Source organism: Ochotona curzoniae, unplaced genomic scaffold (genome assembly GCF_017591425.1).
Source record: "Ochotona curzoniae isolate NIBS_2020 unplaced genomic scaffold, NIBS_Ocur_1.0 contig_2404, whole genome shotgun sequence".
NCBI lineage: Eukaryota > Metazoa > Chordata > Mammalia > Lagomorpha > Ochotonidae > Ochotona > Ochotona curzoniae.
The window spans coordinates 5,292,393-5,313,599 of NW_024465451.1; the positions used below are offsets into that span (position 1 = coordinate 5,292,393).

Below are 21,207 nucleotides of genomic sequence, written 5' to 3' on the forward strand. Positions count from 1 at the left end.
GGTGACAAAAAAAATAAAAGAGCAAATTATACAACTGAACAATGATCCAAAAGTATGTTAGTGAATGAAAACAAAAAAATAGGACATTCATCCCTCATTCTCTGAGGCAGACTAGGTACCAAGATCTACGCAAGGTCAAGTCTCCTTTGCAAAATCGTGTAGCAGGGGCAGGCATTTGGTGAGCAGTTAAGAGGCCAGAGTTTAAGTCCCTGCTCCACTTTCAATTCAGTTTCCTGATGGCAAATCCCCTGGACAGCCAGCAGGTGAGGACTCAGCTACTGGAGTCCCTGCCACCCACAGGGGACACCCAGCTGGAGTCCCAGGCTCCTGGCTTCTGTCTGTCCCAGGCAGTTGTTACAGGATTTGGGAGACTAAACCAGTAGGTAGGAGAATTCTGTCTCTGTCTCTCTGTTGATACATCTTTCAAATAACTAAAATGAACAAAATTTAGATAAAATGGTATAGAATTCACATAGAACCTACATACATTCTCCTGTTATAGTTTAAATCATCTCTAAGATTACTTGTAATACATAACACAACATAAATGATACTTGTCAGACTATCTCGTTTAAGGAATAACAACAAGAAAACAAGTTTGTATCTATTCACTATCCGAATAACAACAAGAAAACAAGTTTGTATCTATTCACTATAGACTTTTTTTTTTCATCCACGCCTAGTTAAATCCAAGGATGGACAATGTACAGACATAAGGAGACAATTGTAAGACATGAATAAAAATCAAGATATTTTACAATGATTTATGAATCTACAGCTCTAAGGTCACTTAGATTAAAAACTAACTTGAGGTGGAGTTGTGGCAACCCCGTACCACCTATGAGGACAGCATCCCATATGGGGACTGGTTCAAGTCCCAGCTACTCCACTTCTGATCTAGCTCCCTGGTAGTAGCCTGGGACAGCAGAGGATGGCCCAAGTACTTGGGCCCCTGCTATCCACGTAGGAGACCTGCAGAAGGTTTCTGGCTCCTGGCTTCGGCCTGCCCCAGCCCCAGCTGCTGCAGCCATCTGAGGAGTGGACAAGTGGATGGAAGATATCCTTTGTTTGGATCTCCCTCTCTGTAATTCTTTCAAATAAATAAACAAACCTTTAAATTAAAAAAAAAAATCACATTTGTGTTTTGTCTTCTCACATATAAAATAGAAATAGAAAGCATGTAGCAAACCAAGATAATCAGTGAAAATAGATTTTCACCTAAAATTAGTTATTTCAGGATTGGCACAATGGCTCAACTGATTAATCCACAACCTCAAGCACCAGTATCCCAAATTGGCCCCAGTTCCTGTGCTGGCTGCTCCACTTTCAGCCAGTTCCCTGTTTATGGCCTAGGAAAGCAGAAGAGGATGCCCAAAGCCTTGGGACCCTGTACCCTAGATTCCTGAAAGAAGCTCCTGGCTCCCAACTTCAGATGGGCTCAGCTCTGGCTGTTGCAGCCTTTTGGAGAATAAATGAACGGATAGAAGATCTTTGTCTCTCCATCTCTCTGTAAATCTGCCTTTTCAATAAAAACAAATATTTCAAAAAATTACTTATTTGATGTCTTTACTGAACTATGCAGATAAACCTCATTTGTAATAAAGTGAAAGAAAGGCAGATACACTCTTCAATAGGTGGGAATGAAATCTGAACATTACCTGAAGAAGTAACAGTCTTAACTCTGTAAGCAGATAAGCAATTCACAGAACAAAAAAGCTCTGTTTTTCCTGAGTCATTTGTGGTCTCAATCATTTCAGCTGAAGGCCTTAATGATTTCCCCAAGGCATATGGAGGTACCTGGGCTGAGTTCTAGCAAGAAAACAAAATAACATTTAGGTGCCTAAGACACATACACTACTACATATAGCTTAAAAAAACAAAAACAAACAAACAAAAAAGGGCTACCTACAACCATTGCCTTTGCCTGAACTACTTAAGCATGATAATGAGGTCACACGGAGTCTTCCACTCTTCTGAAAGGTACGATCAGGGATTGCCAGGTTGTGGCAATGGCATTCCCTGTAAGTGCCTGTTCAAGTCCTGGCGGCTCCACCTCTGACTCAGCTCCCTGCTATTACACCCAGGTAAGTAGTAAAGGATGATCCAAACGCCTGGGTCCCTGGTATCCACAGGGGAGATCCAGAAGAAGTTCTAGGCTCCTGGCTTCAGCCTGGTCCAGTCCATTTTAAACATTTGAGGAATAAACGAGCAGATATAAAATCTCATTCCCTTCTCTGTAACTCTGCCTTTCCAGTAAATAATAAACAAAATCTTAAAAAAGAGAGAGACAGAGAGCGCCTAGCACAATGGCATAGTGGCTAAAACCCTTGCCTTGCACGCACCAGGATCCCATATGAATGCCAGTTCATGCTCTGGGTGTTCCACTTCCCATCCAGCTCCCTGCTTGTGTCCTGGGAAAGCAGTAGAGGATGGCCCAAAACCTTGGAACCCTGCATCAGCATGGGAGACCCAGAAGAAGCTCCAGGCTCCTGGCTTTGGATTGGCTCAGCTCCTGCTGTTGCAGCCACTTCGAGAGTGAACCAGCAGACTGAAGATATTTCTGTAAACCTAACTTTCCAGTAAATATAAATAAATCTTAAAAAAAAAAAAGCAAGCAAGAAAGTAAGTTGGGATCTAGGTAAAGGTCCATCAAACAATGGCAAAACAGAAATTAGAAAATGAGTAACCACTCAGATACCTTAAAAATAGCAAAAAAAAAAAAAAAAAAAGCAGAGCAAATTATAAGTTCTAACATTCTTTTCTCATTAAAAATACAGGAAAAGGCCAGGTAATTCCTGAACCAAAGGGCCATGCTAATAGATGTGAACAGGAGAGCCGACCATTTAAAATCACTGGTGAGACTCTATCAAGAAACAGAAATAATGTTTAATGTGTTGTAGGAGAGCCTACACAACTACCTGCTTTCCAGCAGCTTCATAAATTTCCTATAAGTATATTAATGTTTTAAGGAGTAGTAATAAGAATAATGGCTCTCACTTCCTTTTTTTAAGATTTTTTTTTTCCATTGGAAAGTCAGACATATAGAGAAGAGCCAGAGAGAAAGATCTTCTATCCACTGATTCACTCTCAAGTAGTCTCAACGGCTGCAACTGAGCTGATTCAAAGCCAGGAGCAAGGAGTTTCTTCTGGGTCTCCCCTGTGGTTGCAAGGTACCAAGGCTTTGGGCCATCGTAGACTGCTTTTCCCAGGCCACAAGCTGGGAGCTAAGTGGGAAATAAAGCAGCCAGGACTTGAACTGGTGTCCATATGGGATCCTGGGCATGCAAGGTGAGGATTTAGCCACTAGGCTATTGCACCAAGCCCTCTCAATTTTCAATAAACCTATTATTCCTTACTAAACACTTAGCATATGGCACTCAGTACTGAACCATTTACCTACACTCTATCACAAAACTCACCCAACTGTACGGCAAGGTGCTGTAAAAATGACATTAACAAAAAGTATAAGGTAACTGCGGATCAGTGCATTAAACAAAAGAAGCTGGAGATGAAATTTTCATCAGACTCTAGTTCCAGCCCCAGATCTCTATACTACAACGGAAGGCCTCTCTATAACACAGTAAATAGTAGCACAGCTGGCATTCTGGTATAGCAAGTAGACATGGCGCCTGTGGTGCTGGCATCCATGTGGGAGCTGGTCTGAGTCCCAACTGCTGCATTTCTGATTGAGCTCCCTGCTGAAAGCAATGGAATACAGTCAACTCCTTGGGCCTCTGCCACTGATGTGGGAGACCCAGCTCCAGGCTTCTGACTTTGGACCAACCCCTCTCCACCTGGGGAGTGAACCATCACGTGGGAAGATGTCTCTTCCTGTTTCTGTACTGCTGTCTTCCTGCTAACGATCCTGAGAAGGCAGCAGCAGATGGCCAAGGTATTTGGGGCCCTGGCACATGTGGGAAACTTGAATGGAGTTCCTGCTTCTAGCTTCACAATGGTCCACATCTAACTGTTGGGCCCATTTGCAAAGTGAGCCAGAGGATGGAAGCACTCACTCCTGTCTATATCCTCTGTGTTGCTTCACCTTTCAAATAAAATGTTCATAGACTATGCTTATTATTAAAAAAACTAGACATGGTTTCAAAAGTTTTCTGCACAAAAATAAGTATATTTTGTATATATTCATTTAATTCTATCCTCCATGAATTTTAAGTGCTTTAATATTAAATAGTAGATTCTTTTCCAATAAATCAACCAGACAAAAAGCACAACTCCCAATCTACTTTCCAGTAAGGAATTAATTACCAACTGTTCAGAAGAAATAAACCAAACCTGCCTACTGAAAAAGCATGTTACATGCATAATTTCTAAAAAAAAAAGTAACTTTTTAAAACCTTCAAATCATTCAGTAAATAAACTGAGTATTTTACTTTAACCAGCTGAATCATTTCTATTCATTATATTAAATAAGTATTCTAATAAGGCAATGTTGCTAAGATAATTACAACTCATCCCAGAATATTTTTATAACGAACAAGATTGGCTTTCCTTAGCTTCACTAATTGTATCATCTTTTACCTCTTGCGTGGCAGTTTATGTACAACATGAAGTTATCTTCTGTATCAATATGTCACAAAACTGTCTGCAGCCTATCTGGAAATCACAATCAGGAATTCTTAGCCATGAGAGGGATCTCTGCAAGCCACCCCGTTTTCCTACGCCGTCTCCCAATTTTCCTACTCCTCACTGGGATCCCTTCTATCTTCCAGGCAGGAAAACCAGACATCAGGATGAACTGCAGGAAGAACTCATTTGCCAGCTCAGGCCTGTGTAGCTGACTTGGATGTCCTTACCTGTTTGTAGGCTGTGACACTTGTGGAACTAAAAACCTTCTGGGACTGGGCAGAGCCAGAGCTACTATAGCAATAGCTGCCACAGTTCTCACAGCAGTTCATGGTGAGGTTGTAGGTAGAGTGAAATTTGGAAAAACAGGCATCACTACAAAGGTCATGCACCACGTTTTGAAATTTAACTTCAAATCGAATCTAGGAGATAAAAACACACGTAAAGAACAAAACAAAACAAACAACAACAAAAAAAACAAGCAGTTACTTAAAAAAAATCTGATCTTTCAGCAGATTCCAAACACTGCTGGACATGACTCACATCGGCGTTCTTCTGACACATGCTGCACCTGGTTGAATTGCCATTGGTGTAGATGGTAACGACAGGTTTCTTCTTGAGCTCGTAAGAGGACAGACAGGACTGGCTGCAGAACTCTTTGCCGGGAATGGAATTCTCAGAGCGGGTGGTAACTATAGCCTTCACATTTACAATGCTCCTAAAAAATAAGAGAGGCAAAATGAAAAGTGGTCTTTCTTCACAACTGTATTTTTTTCCTCTTTGTCAGCCACAGGCACATTTACTAGGGGGAAAGACTTCATGGCAGAAAGATGAGCCAACTGCCCCTGCACCCACATGGGAGACCCAGATGAAGCTCCTGGCTGTAGCTGGGGCCTGGCCAAGCCTGGGTCATTGCGGTTATCTGGGGAGTGAACAAGCAGATGGGAGTTTCACTCTTTCTTTTTTTTAAAAAAAACTTTTTTTTTATTACGAAGTCAGTTATACAGAGAGAGGAGGAGAGACAGAGAGGAAGATCTTCCATCTGATGATTCACTACCCAAGTGACCACAATAGCCAGAGCTGTGCCAATCTGAAGCTAGGAGCCAGGAGCTCTTGCAGGTCTCCCATGCAGGTGTAGATTCCCAAGACCTTGGGTCATCCTCGACTGCTTTCCCAGGCCACAAGCAGGGAGCAGGATGGAAAGCGGGGTTGACGGGACTAGAATCGGCGCCCATATGGGATCCCTGGCATGTTCAAGATGAGGACTTCAGCCCCTAGGCCACCATGACAGGCCCTTCACTCTCTTTTTCTAACTCTGTCAAATAAGTAAATCTCTAGGAATTTTATAAAGAATACATATAAAGTTAAAGTATTACAAGTGTTTTTAGAGCAAAATCAAGTTTAAATATTTAAGTAAACTGGGTTCGGTGCTGTGGCATAGTAAAACAAATAAATCTTCAAATAGTAAATTTAAGTAAAATATTTAGAACTTCCTCTCTACTTCCTAGCTGGTAAATTCCATTTCTGCTTTTTAATAATTAATGCTAACACACCAAACAAGTAAAAAAAAAAAAACTGGCTTGGGCTGTCATTACAGTACAATGGGTTAAGCTACAATTTGGGAAGCCCACATCCCCTACTAGAGAACCAATGACAGTTCTGGCGGTTCCACTTCTGGTCCAGCTTCCTGCTAACGCACCTAGGGACAGCAGCTGACGGTTCAAGTAGCGTGAGCACCTATCACCCAACATCTGCCTGGGAGACCTGGATGAACTTCCTGGCTCCTGGTTTTAGCCTGGCCCAGCCTTAGCTGTTACAGCCATATAAGAAGTGAGCCCACAGGTGGAAGATCCAAACATTTCTCCTTTTGTAAAGGATGTATTTATTTTTTTATTTGAAAGGCAGATTTTACAGAGACAGAGAGAGGTCTCCCAACTGCTGGTTCACTTCCAAACGACCACAACAGCTGGAGCTGAGCTGATCCAAAGCTAAAAGCCAAGAGTTCCATTCTGGGTCCTCAATGTGGATGCAGGAGCCCAAGCACTTAGGCCACCCTCTGGTGCTTTCCCAGAAAATAGCAAGGAGCTGAATTCAACATGAAGCAGCCAGGACACAAAGTGGTACCCATATGGGATATCAGCAACCCAGAGAGGATTAGTTTGCTACACCATTGCATCAACCTCTCTCTCCCACTCACTCTCTCCACCATCATTCTGCCTTTCTTACATAAATAAATCTTTTTAATTAAAAAAAAAGAGGGGGGCTGGTCCCAGCACAGTAGTCTAGTGACTAAGCTCCTCATTTTGCACACACCAGGATCCGGTTGGTGTCCCAGCTGCTCCACTTCCATCCAGCCCCCTGCTTGTGGCCCGGGAAAGCAGTCGAGAACGGCCCAAAGCCTTGGGACCTGCACCCACAGGAGAGACCTGGAAGAGGCTCCTGGCTTCAGATTGGCTCAGTTTCAGCCATTGCGGTCACTTGGGGAGTGGATCAGCGGATGGAAGATCTTCCTCTCCTTCTCTGTAGAACTGACTTTCTAATAAAATAAATAAATCTTAAGAAAAAAAAAACCTCTTAAATATTTGTTATCTCTACCAACAAAATAGGGGCCTGTAAACTATAAAAAGTATAGAATGGCACATAACAATATTAATTGTAAATAGTAATATAACACAAACTTTGCCAATAATAAGGTTCCATTATTAAACACTTTGTATGTGCTAGCCTACAAATTAAAACTGACTGTTAAAAATCCTAAAAAATTAATATTACTTTCCAATGAGAAAGTAAAAAAGTTAAGTAAGGTTACACAATTAAAAGGAATGAATCACATGGTGAAACCTATCTCCTGGGGTAGATGCTTGGCTGAGCGGTTAACACATGTGTGTCCTGTCTCTACCTGAGTTTGATTCTCACCTCCAGCTTTTTGCTAATGCAGAGCTGAGGACGGTAACTGGGTTCCAGCCACCACGAGGGAGACCTGGACTGAGTTCCTGGTTCTTGGTTTTAGTCTCAACCCAGCCCCTACCCCAGAAGTTAACACATGGAGGCGTTCACTTGTTCACTCTGTTTTTCAGAGTCTCAAATAAAGAAATTTCTAAAATTGTGAAGATCTTCTTGCTCTGTGTTAGTTAATGCTGACAACACACTGGATGCATACCACCAGGGGATGGGGCAAAATAGGCCCAATGCTTCAGTGTGAGGCACAGAGCAAGAGCTGCTGCTCCTCCTTCAATGGGCATCTGTGCCTCATATAAGGCAACAGTGACAACAACAGAAGTTTACACAGCTACATAAACACGTACTCTTGAATCATTTAGCTTTCAAGAATCTTCTCAAGAATTAAATAACTTTCATATACCATTAAAAGAATAATTTTTTGGGGCCCGGCGCGGTGGCGCAGTAGTTAAGGTCCTCGCCTTGCACGCCCTGGGATCTCATATGGGCGCCAGTTCTAATCCTAGTGGCCTCGCTTCCCATCCAGCTCCCTGCCTGTGGCCTGGGAAAGCAGTCGAGGACGGCCCAAAGCTTTGGGACCCTGCACCCACGTGGGAGACCCGGAAGAGGCTCCTGGCTTCGGATCGGCATAGCATCGGCTGTTGCGCTCACTTGGGGAGTGAATCATCAGATGGAAGATCTTCCTCTCTGTCTCTCCTCTCTGTATATCCGCCTTTCCAATAAAAAATAATAAAAATAAATCTTTAAAAAAAAGAATAATTTTTTATTCCATATTTCAATGGATTTCAAAATGACAGTGTGATAATTTTAAATGGTTATAATCTACAGTTACAGGATATACAAGTGGCCCTGTAATTCTCACAAATGTTTTGCCATTTCTTTCACAGTAAAAATGTAAACTAGAAGACAGTGAAAACTGCTCTGGGTAAGTCATTCATTTAATACTGCACAGTAGCTATAAATCTTCTTCCACAATAAAGTAAAAGAGATTTAAAGTAGCAATAACATATTTGAACTAAACATATTAAAAAATAAAAAGGTAAAGTGAGGAGGAAGGGTCTGAGGCACCCCCTACTTGGAGCAGTTCGTGCAGGTCTTCCTGGGGAGCGGCAGCTGGCAGCTGGGAGCAGGGTTCCTGGAGATGCAGGTTGTGGAGCAGAAGAGCTGAGTGGATCCTGTCTTGTGATATGCAGTCTGCCCCTTATAGAGCATTTTCTTACAACCAGAACAAAACACCTGAAGTGGCACAGCTGGAACTGGAGGGATCATTATTTGGGGGCCAGGAGGTACAAGAGGCAGCTGAAAGGCTGGGCTGAACTGTTGAGCTACCAAAACAAGAACAGAGAAGTTTTAGGGCCAGTTCCAAGGCACATACAGACACCCTACAGGAAAATCCTCAACACTGAAGAGGGAAAGAGCCAGCCAAAACAGAGGATTTCCTACAACCTTTTCTCTTGACTCACAGTAAAAATTACTTTGTACTTTATAACCCAGTTCTCACACACATACATTTTGTACATGTGTCCAACTGAATGACTGAAACAAAATTTCATGAAACAGTCCACTTCCTTACCACATGCATCAGACTCTGATGTAACCCTAATGAATTTCTTTTTTTTTTTTTAAATGCTGGGGAAGACCAGCTGCTCACAATTCAAAAAACATGGCTCTAATTGAGGAGAAGGAAGGACGCGAGGTGGTGCTGTCCTTCAGTCCTACTGGTCAGCATCAACACACTCTCTGCAGGTAAGTCAAGCAGTTCCATTCTTACCTAGAGGACCATCACCTACTGAAAACACAGCACTAATTTTCAGTTCACTTTCTTCAGTTTTTGGTTGTTGGGCATGTCCATACTCCTTTAAAATTAGAGAAAGCCAGAGAGAAAGGATTATAGTATACCTAGCCAATTACAAATTCAAGCAAAAAATTATATTATCATTTTCATCTCTTACACATTTTATTAATCATGTTTGCAAATACCACAGTGATTAGATTGAATCTCAGTGGAGACAGTCTTTCACAACTGGAGAGCCATCTGTAACAGACGCAGTCTAACACACGAGAGTAACATAACTACGTCAATTCTAAATACTACCCCTTTATTATTCAATTTTTATTTATTTATAAGGAAGCAATAAGTGAAATTAAATCTAAATTATTTAGTCAATCTAAATTAATAATTTTACACAGCACATTTAACTGTCATATCTTTCAAAGGCAGAAAAGACACAAGAGCTTCAATGCAATCTTCTCATTATACATAAAATCACAGCCTAAGACAGGTTTATCCTTAATGCATCCTAAAAATAACCACAAAATCAGTTTTTAAAATCACTGATAGAAGATCGCTCTCTGCTACTATCTTTCAGATAAAACTTAAACATAAGCAATGTTTTTAAAAAATTTTTTCAGTTTCAATTTCTTTATCTGTAAAATAAAGATGTTACTTAGCCTAGGCTCCATTCGGGGGGGGCGGGGCAGATCACTGAATACTGATAAAGCACACAACATGATGTCCTCCAGCTAGCCACAAGCACATATGACACACACAAATACTAGATCTTTTATTTCTACCTACAAGACCTCTCAAACAAACACAGAGCTGCCAACAATTCCACTGCCTTCTGCTGCTTTGTTACCACTTCTTAGTAGGTGCAGTGTACTGAATGTTGGTGTCCCTTCCAGATTCCAATGTTAAAGACCATAATCCCAACAGAATCGGTACCTGGAGGTGGGGCCTTAAGTCATGAATGGCAGCCGTGTATTTGTGCAAAAGGGACAGAAAGCTGGCCATCCCTCCACTCCCCACAGCTGTAGGCTGCAACCCCCAAACAGTCCTTAGTGGAACTGACCATGCTGGAACCCTGAGCTCAGACTGTAAGAAATAAACATGAGGTATGTTTAAGTCACCCTGTTTACTATAATTTGTTACAGCAGAACAAAATTACTCACAGCTAGCTCTTTTTTTTAGTACATCTATCTGTTGAAACTTATGTGGGAAATTGGTTCCCAATATGGTGGTGTTGAGTGTGGACAGGAACTTTTAGAGGTGATTAGGGGTCAGTGTTGTGGCGGAGCACGTTAAGCTGCCACCTCCAGATGAGCACTGGATTCAGTCCCAGCTGTTCCACTTCCTACCAGTTCCTTGTTAATATGCCTGGAAAAGCAGTGGAAGATGACCCTGGTGCTTAGGCCACTGCACCCACGAGAAAAGTCCCTGGCTCCAGACAGGTGCATATGTGTGTGTGTGTAAAACTCTGCCTTTCAAAGAAGTGGTTAGGTCTTGAGACAGATAAACACCTTTCTTGGACAACTGACTTGGTCGGTTCTCACACAGAGGGGCCACCTCTCACACTTTGTCCCTTACACCCCACTTACCTGCTATCTGTTTTCCAGCCATGATGCCCTAACCAGAAGCTAAGCAGATGCCTGCACCCTGCTCCTAGAATTCCCATCTTCCAGAATTAGGAGCCAAAGTAAGGCCCTTTTCCTATCAATCACAGAGCTCTGAGCACTCTGTTACAGCAACAGAACAGACTAAGAAAGACAGGCGCCTACACACTGTGGCCTTTAACAGCCTGCTTCCTCCAGTGTAAGATGGAGATAAAAATGACACCAAAGGCAGGGTGGTGAACATCCAACTGACCAATTTACATAAAGTACTTGCACAGCGTTCAAGGATAAGGGCCAACAATAAGCAGGAATCTAATTCACTGAATGAATGAATGACAGCTCAGCTCTAACTTGAACATCCAGAACAGACTCAAACTCACTTCAATTTGTTGGCTCTTATTTTCTAATCTCCAAATGAGATGCATCCCTGCAGCATGGAAAACGGCACATGCAATGTGCTCACGTGCTTTTCAGCCAAGTCCCCACCCTCAGTCATGAAGAAGCACAGCCTATCTGCCTGGAACTAAAGAGAATCAAGGCGGTCCGTACCTACTTGCATTCATGACCCCAAGTTGTTATATTCATTTATTTAATTTACAGTATAGCACTTGTTACATTTATAGACTATAGGCAAGACATAAGGATATACTGAGTTTGAAATTTTTTTAAAAAGCCCCAGTTGGCACTGTGGTTTCATAGCAAGGGGTACTGTACTGATGGAGTCACTTATTCTTTCAACTGTTTCCTTATTTGTGACACAAAGGTCTTTTTCCCAATTACTGATCATGCACTCTGGAATACTAGTCATTGTGCTTGGAACTGCATAGTCAGGTCAAACAACAATTCTGACTTCAACAATATGAAGTCTAGCATGTGAAGACAGATGGGGGAAGAAGAAAGAATAGCAGGACTATTATGATCAATATAAAAATAAATTCAGGGGCAGGCAGAGTATACACATCCAAGTATCACTCCAGCAATGCACACGCTAGCAGGCAGCACTGATGCCACAATTGGCCGCGTCTATGCTACCCACATGGGAAATCCAGACTGAGCTTCTGGCTCCTGGATTTGGCCTAGAACAGCCCTGACTGTTGCAGACAGAGAGTGAAACAGTAGATAGGTGCTCTATGCTTGCTCGCTCACTCGCTCTCTCAAAAAAAAAATTTTATATAAAAAAAATTGGGCTCCACATCGTAACATAGCAGTTACAGCTGCTGTCAGCAACACTAACATCCCATATGGGTGCCAGTTCACATCCCAGCTGTTCTACTTCTGATATAATCCTGGCTATCAGGCAGAGAAAATTAGTAGAAAATGGTCCAAGTGACCAGGCCCTGTCACCCAGACAGATGAGGTTTCTGGTTTTGACCTGGACCAGCCTTGGTCATTTCAGACATTTGGGGTGCAAACCATAAGACAGCAGATCTGTCTTTCTCTCCTTCTCTCTGTAATTCTTTCAAACAATTAAATCATAAGAAAACAATAATACTTTGACCTATAGATACCATAAAAAGAATCATAATACAACAGAAAAAGAAAATGACTGGGCAGAGCACGATAGCATAAATCCTCGTCTTGCATGTGCCAGGATCCTATATGGACACCAGTTCGTGTCCCGGGTGCTCCACTTCCCATCCAGCTCCCTGCTTGTGGCCTGGGAAAGCAGTCGAGGATGGCCCAATGCTTTGGATCCTGCACCGTGTGAAAGACCTGGAAGAGGCTCCAGGCTCCTGGCTTCAGATCGGCGCAGCACCGGCTGTTGTGCTCACTTGGGGAGTGAATCATCAGATGGAAGATCTTCCTCTCTGTCTCTCCTCCTCTCTGTATATCTGACTTCGTAATAAAAATAAATAAATCTTAAAAAAAAAAAAGGCTGCAAAAGATTAGAAGCAATCAGAAGGACAAGCAAGGACAGTAAAGGAAGGAATGAGAGCCTACACGTGTGACATCACACGAACAAGTATGAGCTTCCTCACACAGAGCCGAGGTCTTCACACAGAGCACAATGGCATCCCCACAGAGTTGCTGCTGGACCTTATGACTGCAGGAAGAACAGCTGGAAACAGATGAGAAAGAATGAGATCATGAGGAAGAGGAAGGACCAGATTTAAGGGAAAAAAAAACCTATCTAAAAGAAAGAAGCCACAAATCTGGCCAAATAAAAAGGTTACTTTTGGCAGAGGAAGAAATTCACCATGTGGACACGCTCGAGGTGTCAGGGATGCCAGCTTGCCCCTGCCCACCCGGCAGGCCAGGCAGGCTCAAAGCTCCTGGCTGAGGTGAGGCCCACCTGACATCCCTGCACCGGAATGCGGCACCCTGTGAGATGGTGCGAGGGACCAGATTGCTCTGACTATATGTACTACTTTAGTGCTTCAGAATTATTATTTTTAAATACAATTGTTTTACTCATCAATGAAGTCAGTAACTAAAGAGAGAAAGTAAAAGAACTGCCTTTAAAAAAGAAAACAATGAAAAGAAAAAACAATGTTTGCAGAATAATTCGATGGTCTTTCCACACTCATTTTTGGGCTTAAAAAAAAAGTCTTATTCTCTTAGAGGAAGCCAGAATGATCTTTCCTAACACAAATCTGCTTCATCTTACTGAGCCGCATACAAAGCCCAGCACATCCTACGCGATCTGGCCTCAAGCTCACAGACACACACAAGAGGCCAGCAGAAGCCCTAGAGTCCCTCTCGCTGAATCGGAGTCCAGTCTGCCTTTGACTGTGATCTATGCTAAGTCCCTTGACCTTTCTGGGCTTTGTTTTTTTCATGTGTAAAATGAAGATATCTAAGTAGCAGCAATTAACTAATTATCTCATATGCCGCCATGTATAATGAATGTTATATAGCTACTAATTTATGCTCATCACCTCCACTTCCATGCCTCTTCTATGCCAGGACGCCAGGACCTCAGCTCTTTTGGTTCTTCAAAACCACCACGCCTCCTTCCAATTCAGGCCTTTCCCATCTGTAGCTGCTGTGTGCAGATCACTCTTCCCATGCCTCTTGCATTCATTAGCATCACGCAGCTCACAGTCCTTCCCTCGCCACTGTGCTCCCAGAATTTCCCATTTTAGGCCTTCCTTTCAAAGCACTTGTCACAGTCTGATATTCTACATACAGTGGTGTGTGTGTGTGTGTATGTGTGTGTGTGTGTGTGTGTGTGTGTGTGTGTGTGTGTGTGTGTGTGTGTGAGAGAGAACAAACACGGCCTTTCCTTACAGAGAGGGTGAGGCAGAGACAGGGTAAGCATCCATCTGCTTGTTCTCCCCCCAAATGTCTACACTGGCCAGGCTGGGTCAGGCAGCACTCAGGTGCCAGGCACTCAGTTCAAGTTGCCTATGTGGGTGGCAAGAGCCCGATTACTTGAGTCATCAGGGTCCACATTAGCAGGAAGGTGGAGTCAGAGGCAGGAGCTGGGAATGAAATCCAGGTACTCTGAATGGGTGAGGGGCATCTTTAAACATTAGGGTTAACAGTCACTTCTTCTGATTATATATACTCTCTGATCAGTTACTTGTGTAATCTGTCTTCTTTACCATCCTACAAGCTCTGAGAAAGGGGCATGAATGACTGCCCACTCCTTGAGCCCCAGCGCCTGGCATAATGTAGTCAGCACACACCAGGATAAAAGAAATGCCTACCACAGACACCACAGACAACAGAACTGTCTCAAGCGCCAAGCATGAAAAAAATAATAACACACAGCCCTTCCTTTTTACAAAAACAATTCAGTTATCCAGAACTTATTTCATTCAAAAAATGGGAAGCCCAATTACTCACTTTGTCCATTCTGTGTTGCTAAAACAATGCAAGCTAGGTAATTCATACGGAAATTCGCATCTTCCAGCTCCTAACTATATCTGGTCCAAGGTCAAGGAGCCCATGGCCTCAGGCCCGGGGGGCTCAGGCCCGTCCAGCTGCATGATAACCAGAGCGCAGGGGGCAGGGGCAGGAGTAGGGGGCTGCCGTGGCCTCTGTAACAGCCCACTCTCTAAGAAGGCACTCCCACCAAAACAGTCACCTTTTTTATTAGGCACCACTCAGCAATCTCACATCGGAAATCAGCTTCCACTCTGGGAAACTCATTCCAACCACAGCCACTCCCCAACGGGGAGGCGGGGATAAACCCTAGGGACTGCTTTAACTGACAAACCAGTGGCTGGCTAACTCAAAGTCTCCATTCCCCAGATAAAAAGAGGATGAAAAGTCATCTTTGGCACGCAACCCTTACTTGCGCATCGTCAGGTTCTTCTTTGATTTTGTCCAGGATCCCCTGCTGTGGCGCCATGGCTTTGCTCCATCCAACATCCAAGGGTTCTTTCATCCTAACCTTTTCCGTCAAGGCATCCGCTAGCCAAAAAAACTCTAACCCGACACTCGGGGACTCCTACAACACGACAGAGCAGATTTAGGTTCGGGGTTGATCCCCTTCCCGTTGCACAAGGCTTGGGGGGGCGGGGGGGGGGGACGGTCGAGCATGAGAAAAAAAGCACCTGTTTCCCAACCCCGTGGACCTGGACTGTGGGGTCCCCATCATACACCAGAAACAGATGCAGTGAGCGAAGCATCCACAGAGCCCCGTCCTCGTCAGGGCCGTCCACCCCACACAGCAGAGCAGGTGACCAAGCACCTCGTTTTCACGCGCAAAGCCCACGGTGGCTCTGCCTCTCCCAGGGGGGCGCGCACCAGCCTGCCTCTACCCTCCCCTATGACTCAGCCTTTAGCGGCCGCGGGGCCAGGTCAGTGACCGGGATGCCACCCCAACCCTCGCTGCCAGGGCCACCACGGGGCGTCAGGCGAGCCTCGCCTTCGGGGAAGCGCCACTCCGGGAGGGCGGACCCCAAGGACGCTCTCTCTCCGAGCCGGACGGTCCAGTCAGGCTCGCAAGCCTTCTAGAAGCCCCCACGTTCCCAGGGCTCCGGAGAGAACTTTCTGGCCCCGTGCCCCAAGCTGCAGCCCCACCAGGGGCGCTCGTCCCGCATCAGAGGGCCGCCAGCGTTCCACCGAGGGTTCTTCCCACGCGTGGCGCCTGTCAGCGCGTGCCGGCGGCGGGACCCGCGACCCCACAGCGCTCGCCGCGCGCGCGCCCGTCCCGGGCCACGACCCCTCGCCACGGCCGCTCCCACCTGCTCTTCCCTCCCGCGCCACGAGCGCCCACGGGCCGGCCCGCAGGCCGAGGTCACGCGCCTCAGCTGTCCGTGGCGGACGCCGACCAGGAGGATACCTCCCGGGGATTCTAGGAGCCCTATCCTGCAGCTGCGCCTGCGCCGCCCAGGTCCCCGCCCCCTTTTTTCCCATCAGGCCCCAGAATTGATCTGAGTGGACGTTCCCGGCATGCCCCTAGCTTCAGTTATGGTTGACTTCTTAAAGAGGCCGAGACTCAATTGGGACAAGCTGGAAACAGGGGTTTTGGAGGGGTGAATGTCCAGGGCTTCAGGCAGCCACGAGTTCTCTACTGCATTCTTGAATCTTCTTTTCCAGAAAGGCCGCTTACTGAGGGAGCACTGAAATAGTCGGTGAGTTTCACTAAGCCGAGTGCTTGCTGAACCATGGGTGAACATCCAACCAATTAACCTCATTTCTGCCCTTAAAAGTATTGGATGAAGAAGTCACAGACTTACCCAGAGACGGGAGAGGGTGGATGGGTGTTTTAATTTTGGCGGCATTCCATTTTGTGAACAGGCCACAAATGTCATTTCCTGACGGCCATTTAAGTTACTTCCAATTTGTGGCTATGAAGACTACTGCCTCTGTGAATATATTTTAACCATTCGCATCAAACACTTTTGTGTTTACACCTAATGGTGAAATTGTTTTTTTTTTGTGCTCACAAATGTAAAATCATATAGTAAGGGAAATGTTGGAGAGGAGTCTTTGGTTTATTCCCACCAGCCATACAGAAGGATTTTCAGTGGACAACAGCCTTCCTACACATCCTTTTAACGTAAGTCGTTCTGTCAAGGGTGTAATGTTAGTTCATGGTGCTTTCAATTTGCATTTCTCATGTTACTAATGAGATTGAGCCATTTCTTATTGGAGCCCTCTTTAAAAAAAAAAAAAAAAAGATTTATTTGGATTTGAAAGAATTACAGAAAGGACAGAGATTGTGGTTTTCAAACCCAGCTCTCCTCTCTAGAAAATGGTTGTCAGGACCCTGTGCGATGATGGCCTAGCCATTAAAGTCCTCACCTTGAACGCACTAGGATCCCATATAGACATCGGTTCTAATCTCTGCAGCCCCACTTCCCATCCAGTTCCCTGCCTGTGATCTGGGAAAGCAGCTGAGGACAGCCCAAAGCATTGGGACTCTAAACCTGTGTGAGAGACCCGGAAGAAGCTCCTGCCTCCTGGCTTTGGATTGGCTCAGCTCTGGTGATGAGTAAACCAGCCAATGGAAGATCTTCCTCTCTGTCTCTCATCCTCTCTGTGTATCTGACTTTCCAATAAAAATAAATGAATCTTTTTTAAATATCAAACACTGTAATAATAAGCAATAACAGTTTGGAATGACAAAGATCTCTGTGCTCCCAGCTTTCTCTGGGCAAAAAGAAGTAGAAAAATACTCAAGTTGTCTTATTGGAATGGAAGTTTTCTCAGGGATGAAGCTAAGAGTCCAGAGAACAGAAGCAAGAAACTGAAAACAAAGAGAGAAAGAGAGAAGGAAAGAGAAAGAAAGAGAGCGAGAGACAGAGAGAGAGAGAGAGAAAGAAAGAAAGAAAGAAAGAAAGAAAGAAAGAAAGAAAGAAAGAAAGAAAGAAAGAAAGAAAGAAAGAAAGAAAGAAAGAAAGAAGAGTACTATGAAGACATTCCCAGATGCAGAACAGCTGCGGAGCTTTCTCTGTCCTCAGAGGTGGAGAATCTGATCATAGACCCCCAGGTAGATTTCAGAACTACTGCAGGTTGATGCTCAGTAAAAACACTCGTGTTCTTCCCTGTTGTGCCCCACGAGTCATTTTGTCTCTGCAGCATCAAGTGTGTTGGGAATGCAGGAGCAGGTGCATTGTCTGCTTAGTTCATTGTCATCTAGGTTGAAGACAGTTACAGACAACCAAACCACATCTGAGAAGCTTCTTTTTCTAGGGGCTGATGTAGGCTATGACATCCCGGACTATGATGGAATATGATGATGGTTTGAAATTCTTGGTGGATGAAGGTGTTTTGGTTCAGCGGCATCTGAATTATTAGAGGCAGAAGGTGAACGATGAGAAGGTTGCCAAAGAAGACTGCCAACAATCTCCACCCTCACCCCCACCTTTGGGTGTCCCTGATGCTTTTCTTTCTCCAACAGAAACTGTCGGTTTCTTTTCCAGTGGAATCTGGGCTCGACTGTGTCTCATCTTGTTCCCCACAGTGCAGAGAAAGCACACTAGATCATCCATAAGCATTGGCAGCATCTGCCTTTTCTCTCTTGGAGTCACAACGTAAACCAATGCTGGTGAGAGGCTGGGGTTGTAACACAGGAGGTGATGCCGCCACTTGCAACGCCAGCAACTATATGCGAGCAACAATGATTTGACTCATGGCTGTGTTGAATCTGATGCAGTTCCTGCTACTGTGCCTCGCCAATCAGGAGATAATGGCCCAAGTTATTTGTTATCCATGTGGGAGACTCAGATGCAGTTTTGGCTCCTGTCTTCAGCCTGGCCCAGCTTTGATTGCGGTGACCCTTTGGGGAGGGACTATTGAATGGAAATGGATTCCTCTCTCTCTCTTCTCCCTTCTCCTACTCTGCCATTAAGATAATGAAATAGATAACTCTATCTTTAAAATAGCTGCTGGGGAGGCCACGGGGAGAATGAGAGAAAAGTCCCAGAATGATGTGGCCAAGGTCCCAGACGTGTGAATGATGCTGCCTTGAATGTTCCAGACATGACTCTAATAGCTATCATTGACAAGCGGACTTCCTGGCTGAGCCTGGCCAATCACAGGCACATGAGAATTAACAAATTAAATTATTGTTTTAAACCGTTATGTTTTGGGATGGTTTGTTGTACTACTAAAAATACACACTTTGATGTTCTTGGTAATTTTTTGTTCAGTGTACATGTGCTGCTGCAAGCAATTTTGCTTTATTTTTTCACAGTAAATTTTGAATTATAATGTTGTATTATCTATAGATTTGACCATGGAAAGTATTAAATATTCATCATTCTTTTTCTTCCTTTCATTTTCCTCTTCTTGAAAGATTTTTTTCTATTATTTTCCTCAGATAAAGTTATAGATGATACACTGTCTGAGTCTAAATATTGAAGACCAAATTTCTATGACTGCCAAGGGTTTTGTTTTGTTTTGTTTTTATCACTGTAGGTGTCCCCCCATGAGTCAAAGGATTGGTTAATAAAGTGGCACTATTAGTGCCAGGTGTGATAGCCTAGTGGCTAAAGTCCTCACCTTGTATGGCTGGGATCCCATATGGGTGCTGGTTCATGTCCCAGCAGCCCTGCTTCCCATCCAGCTCCTGGTTTGTGGCCTGGGAAAGCAGTCGAGGATGGCCCAAAGCCTTGGGGTCCTGCACCTGCATGAAGACCTGGAAGAAGCTCCTAGCTCCTGGATCCTGGCTTCAGATCAGCTCAGCACTGGCCTTTGCAGCCACTTGGGGAGTGAACCAGTGGATGGAAGATCTTTCTCTCTTCCTCTCTGTATATCTGCCTTTCCAATAAAAAAAAATAATTTTTTTTAAAGTGGCACTATTAAGAAGTTGTGAAACATTTAGAACAGGGATGTCAATTAGGTATTTATAACATTGCTGAGCCACACAAAATTATCAACTTAAACATAGCCTGGGAGCTGGTGTGGGAGCACAGTGTGCCAAGCCACTGCCTAGGGTGCCAGAATCCCATATGAGCAGCTGCTCCCTTTCTAATTCAACTTCCTGCTTTCCTGGGAAAGCAACAGAAAATGACCAAAGTGCATGGGTCCCTGCTGCCCATGTGAGAAATCCAGGAGATCAAGGTTTCTGGCTGTTGTCTGGCCCAGCCCTGGCTGACTGTTGCAACCATTTGGGAAGTGAACCAACAGATATAAGATCTCTCTCCATATTTTGTGTATCTAGGACCTTCAGATAAGTAAATACTTTTTTTAAGGGAGAGATAGAAAGAAAAACAAAGAGAAACTCGGTCCTGGGCACACCTTCCTGAGAGTGTAGGACTGTGCTCTGCTCTTAAGTCACTGGGTTTGCTGTGGCTCAACAGGCTAATCCTCCACCCTGTGACACCAGCATCTCATATGGACACTGTTCATGTCATGACTTTTTAACTTTTTTTTTTTCCTTAACGATAAGTTTATTTTGATGCCAAAAATTTTAAGATTTTTATAATCTATACTTACCTGCCAGGGGAAATACCATGATCACGAAGGTGGTTTTCCGAGGGCAAGGCTCACCCATTGCACTCCGGGTGTGCTGACCCCAGCAATTTCCCCAATTGTGGGAAACTCGACTGCATAATCTGTGGTAGTGGGGTACTGTGTTCGCACTCTCCCCTGGAGAAAAAAAAAGAGTTTCATAATTTACTCTTTAAACCCTCTTAATTTCATCATTTCCCCATTATTATTGTATCTTTTAAAAGCTTTTAAAATATTTTTAATTCATTTTACCTTTTGAAAGAGAGACAGTCAGACAAATTAAGCCCTACACTTTACTACTGCTTAGGCTGAGCCAGAACAAAGTCAGCAATAAACTCAATGTGGGTCTCCCGGCTGGGTGTCAGGGCCATGCATGCCCAAGCAGTCACCTGCTGTGCCCCAGGTGTGCATTAGCAGGAAGCTGGAAGCAGAAACAGAGCTAGGCCTGGAATCCAGGCAGTGTAAGGGAACATGCAGCTGTCTCAAGCAACCTCCCAACCGCTGTCCTCACCATCCACCCTGAATAGCTGAAGTTTCGTTTTGCTGCAATTGGGGGTTTCTGTTTCTTGTCAGTTATGAAAGTTGCCTATGAGGACATGAGGGCTTTGGTAAAGTGCTCTGTAGCTGGAATGTTTTATATTAAATTAAATGTCACATATGAGTCTCTTTGGCTTTTCTACTTCTTGAAAACTTTTCAGTAATTGATGTTGTGCCACATTCTCGTCCCTTGCTTTCATATTTCCCACACATCGTCTAACACTAGGAGATGCCAGCCTTCCTCCTTTGCAGAGTTGGGCAGATAAAGAAAAATGTGTTTTTGTTTGGGTATAGAAGGTAAAGCTACTACTCACAAAGCTGACATCCCATTTGGGCACTATTTCAAGCCCTGGCTGCTCCACTTTCAACCCTGTTTCCTGTTAA

The 21,207-nt window shown here is 44.2% G+C and overlaps 1 protein-coding gene and 1 non-coding gene across 3 annotated transcripts in view; one reads left to right on the plus strand and one right to left on the minus strand.

Moving 5' to 3' along the window:
• ZMYM6 (zinc finger MYM-type containing 6) overlaps positions 1 to 16,178 on the minus strand; it is a 38,772-nt gene extending 22,594 nt beyond the window's left edge. Inside the window, exons 1-7 of one of the 2 annotated variants that reach the window (XM_040974184.1) lie at positions 16,071 to 16,178; positions 15,176 to 15,331; positions 9,311 to 9,395; positions 8,615 to 8,864; positions 5,125 to 5,299; positions 4,812 to 5,003; positions 1,659 to 1,809 (exon numbers count right to left, since the gene is read on the minus strand). In XM_040974184.1, the coding sequence (XP_040830118.1) occupies positions 1,659 to 1,809; positions 4,812 to 5,003; positions 5,125 to 5,299; positions 8,615 to 8,864; positions 9,311 to 9,395; positions 15,176 to 15,268 (946 nt within the window). In that variant the 5' untranslated portion in view covers positions 15,269 to 15,331; positions 16,071 to 16,178. Of the gene's footprint in view, positions 1 to 1,658; positions 1,810 to 4,811; positions 5,004 to 5,124; positions 5,300 to 8,614; positions 8,865 to 9,310; positions 9,396 to 15,175; positions 15,594 to 16,070 lie in introns of those variants that run through there. The other variant, XM_040974185.1, reaches the window with a different exon arrangement.
• A 4,085-nt stretch (positions 16,179 to 20,263) lies between these two features.
• LOC121152419 lies at positions 20,264 to 20,427 on the plus strand. The gene has a single exon (XR_005883262.1). It is a non-coding gene; the product is annotated as a U1 spliceosomal RNA (small nuclear RNA).
• The last annotated feature ends 780 nt before the right edge of the window (positions 20,428 to 21,207 follow it).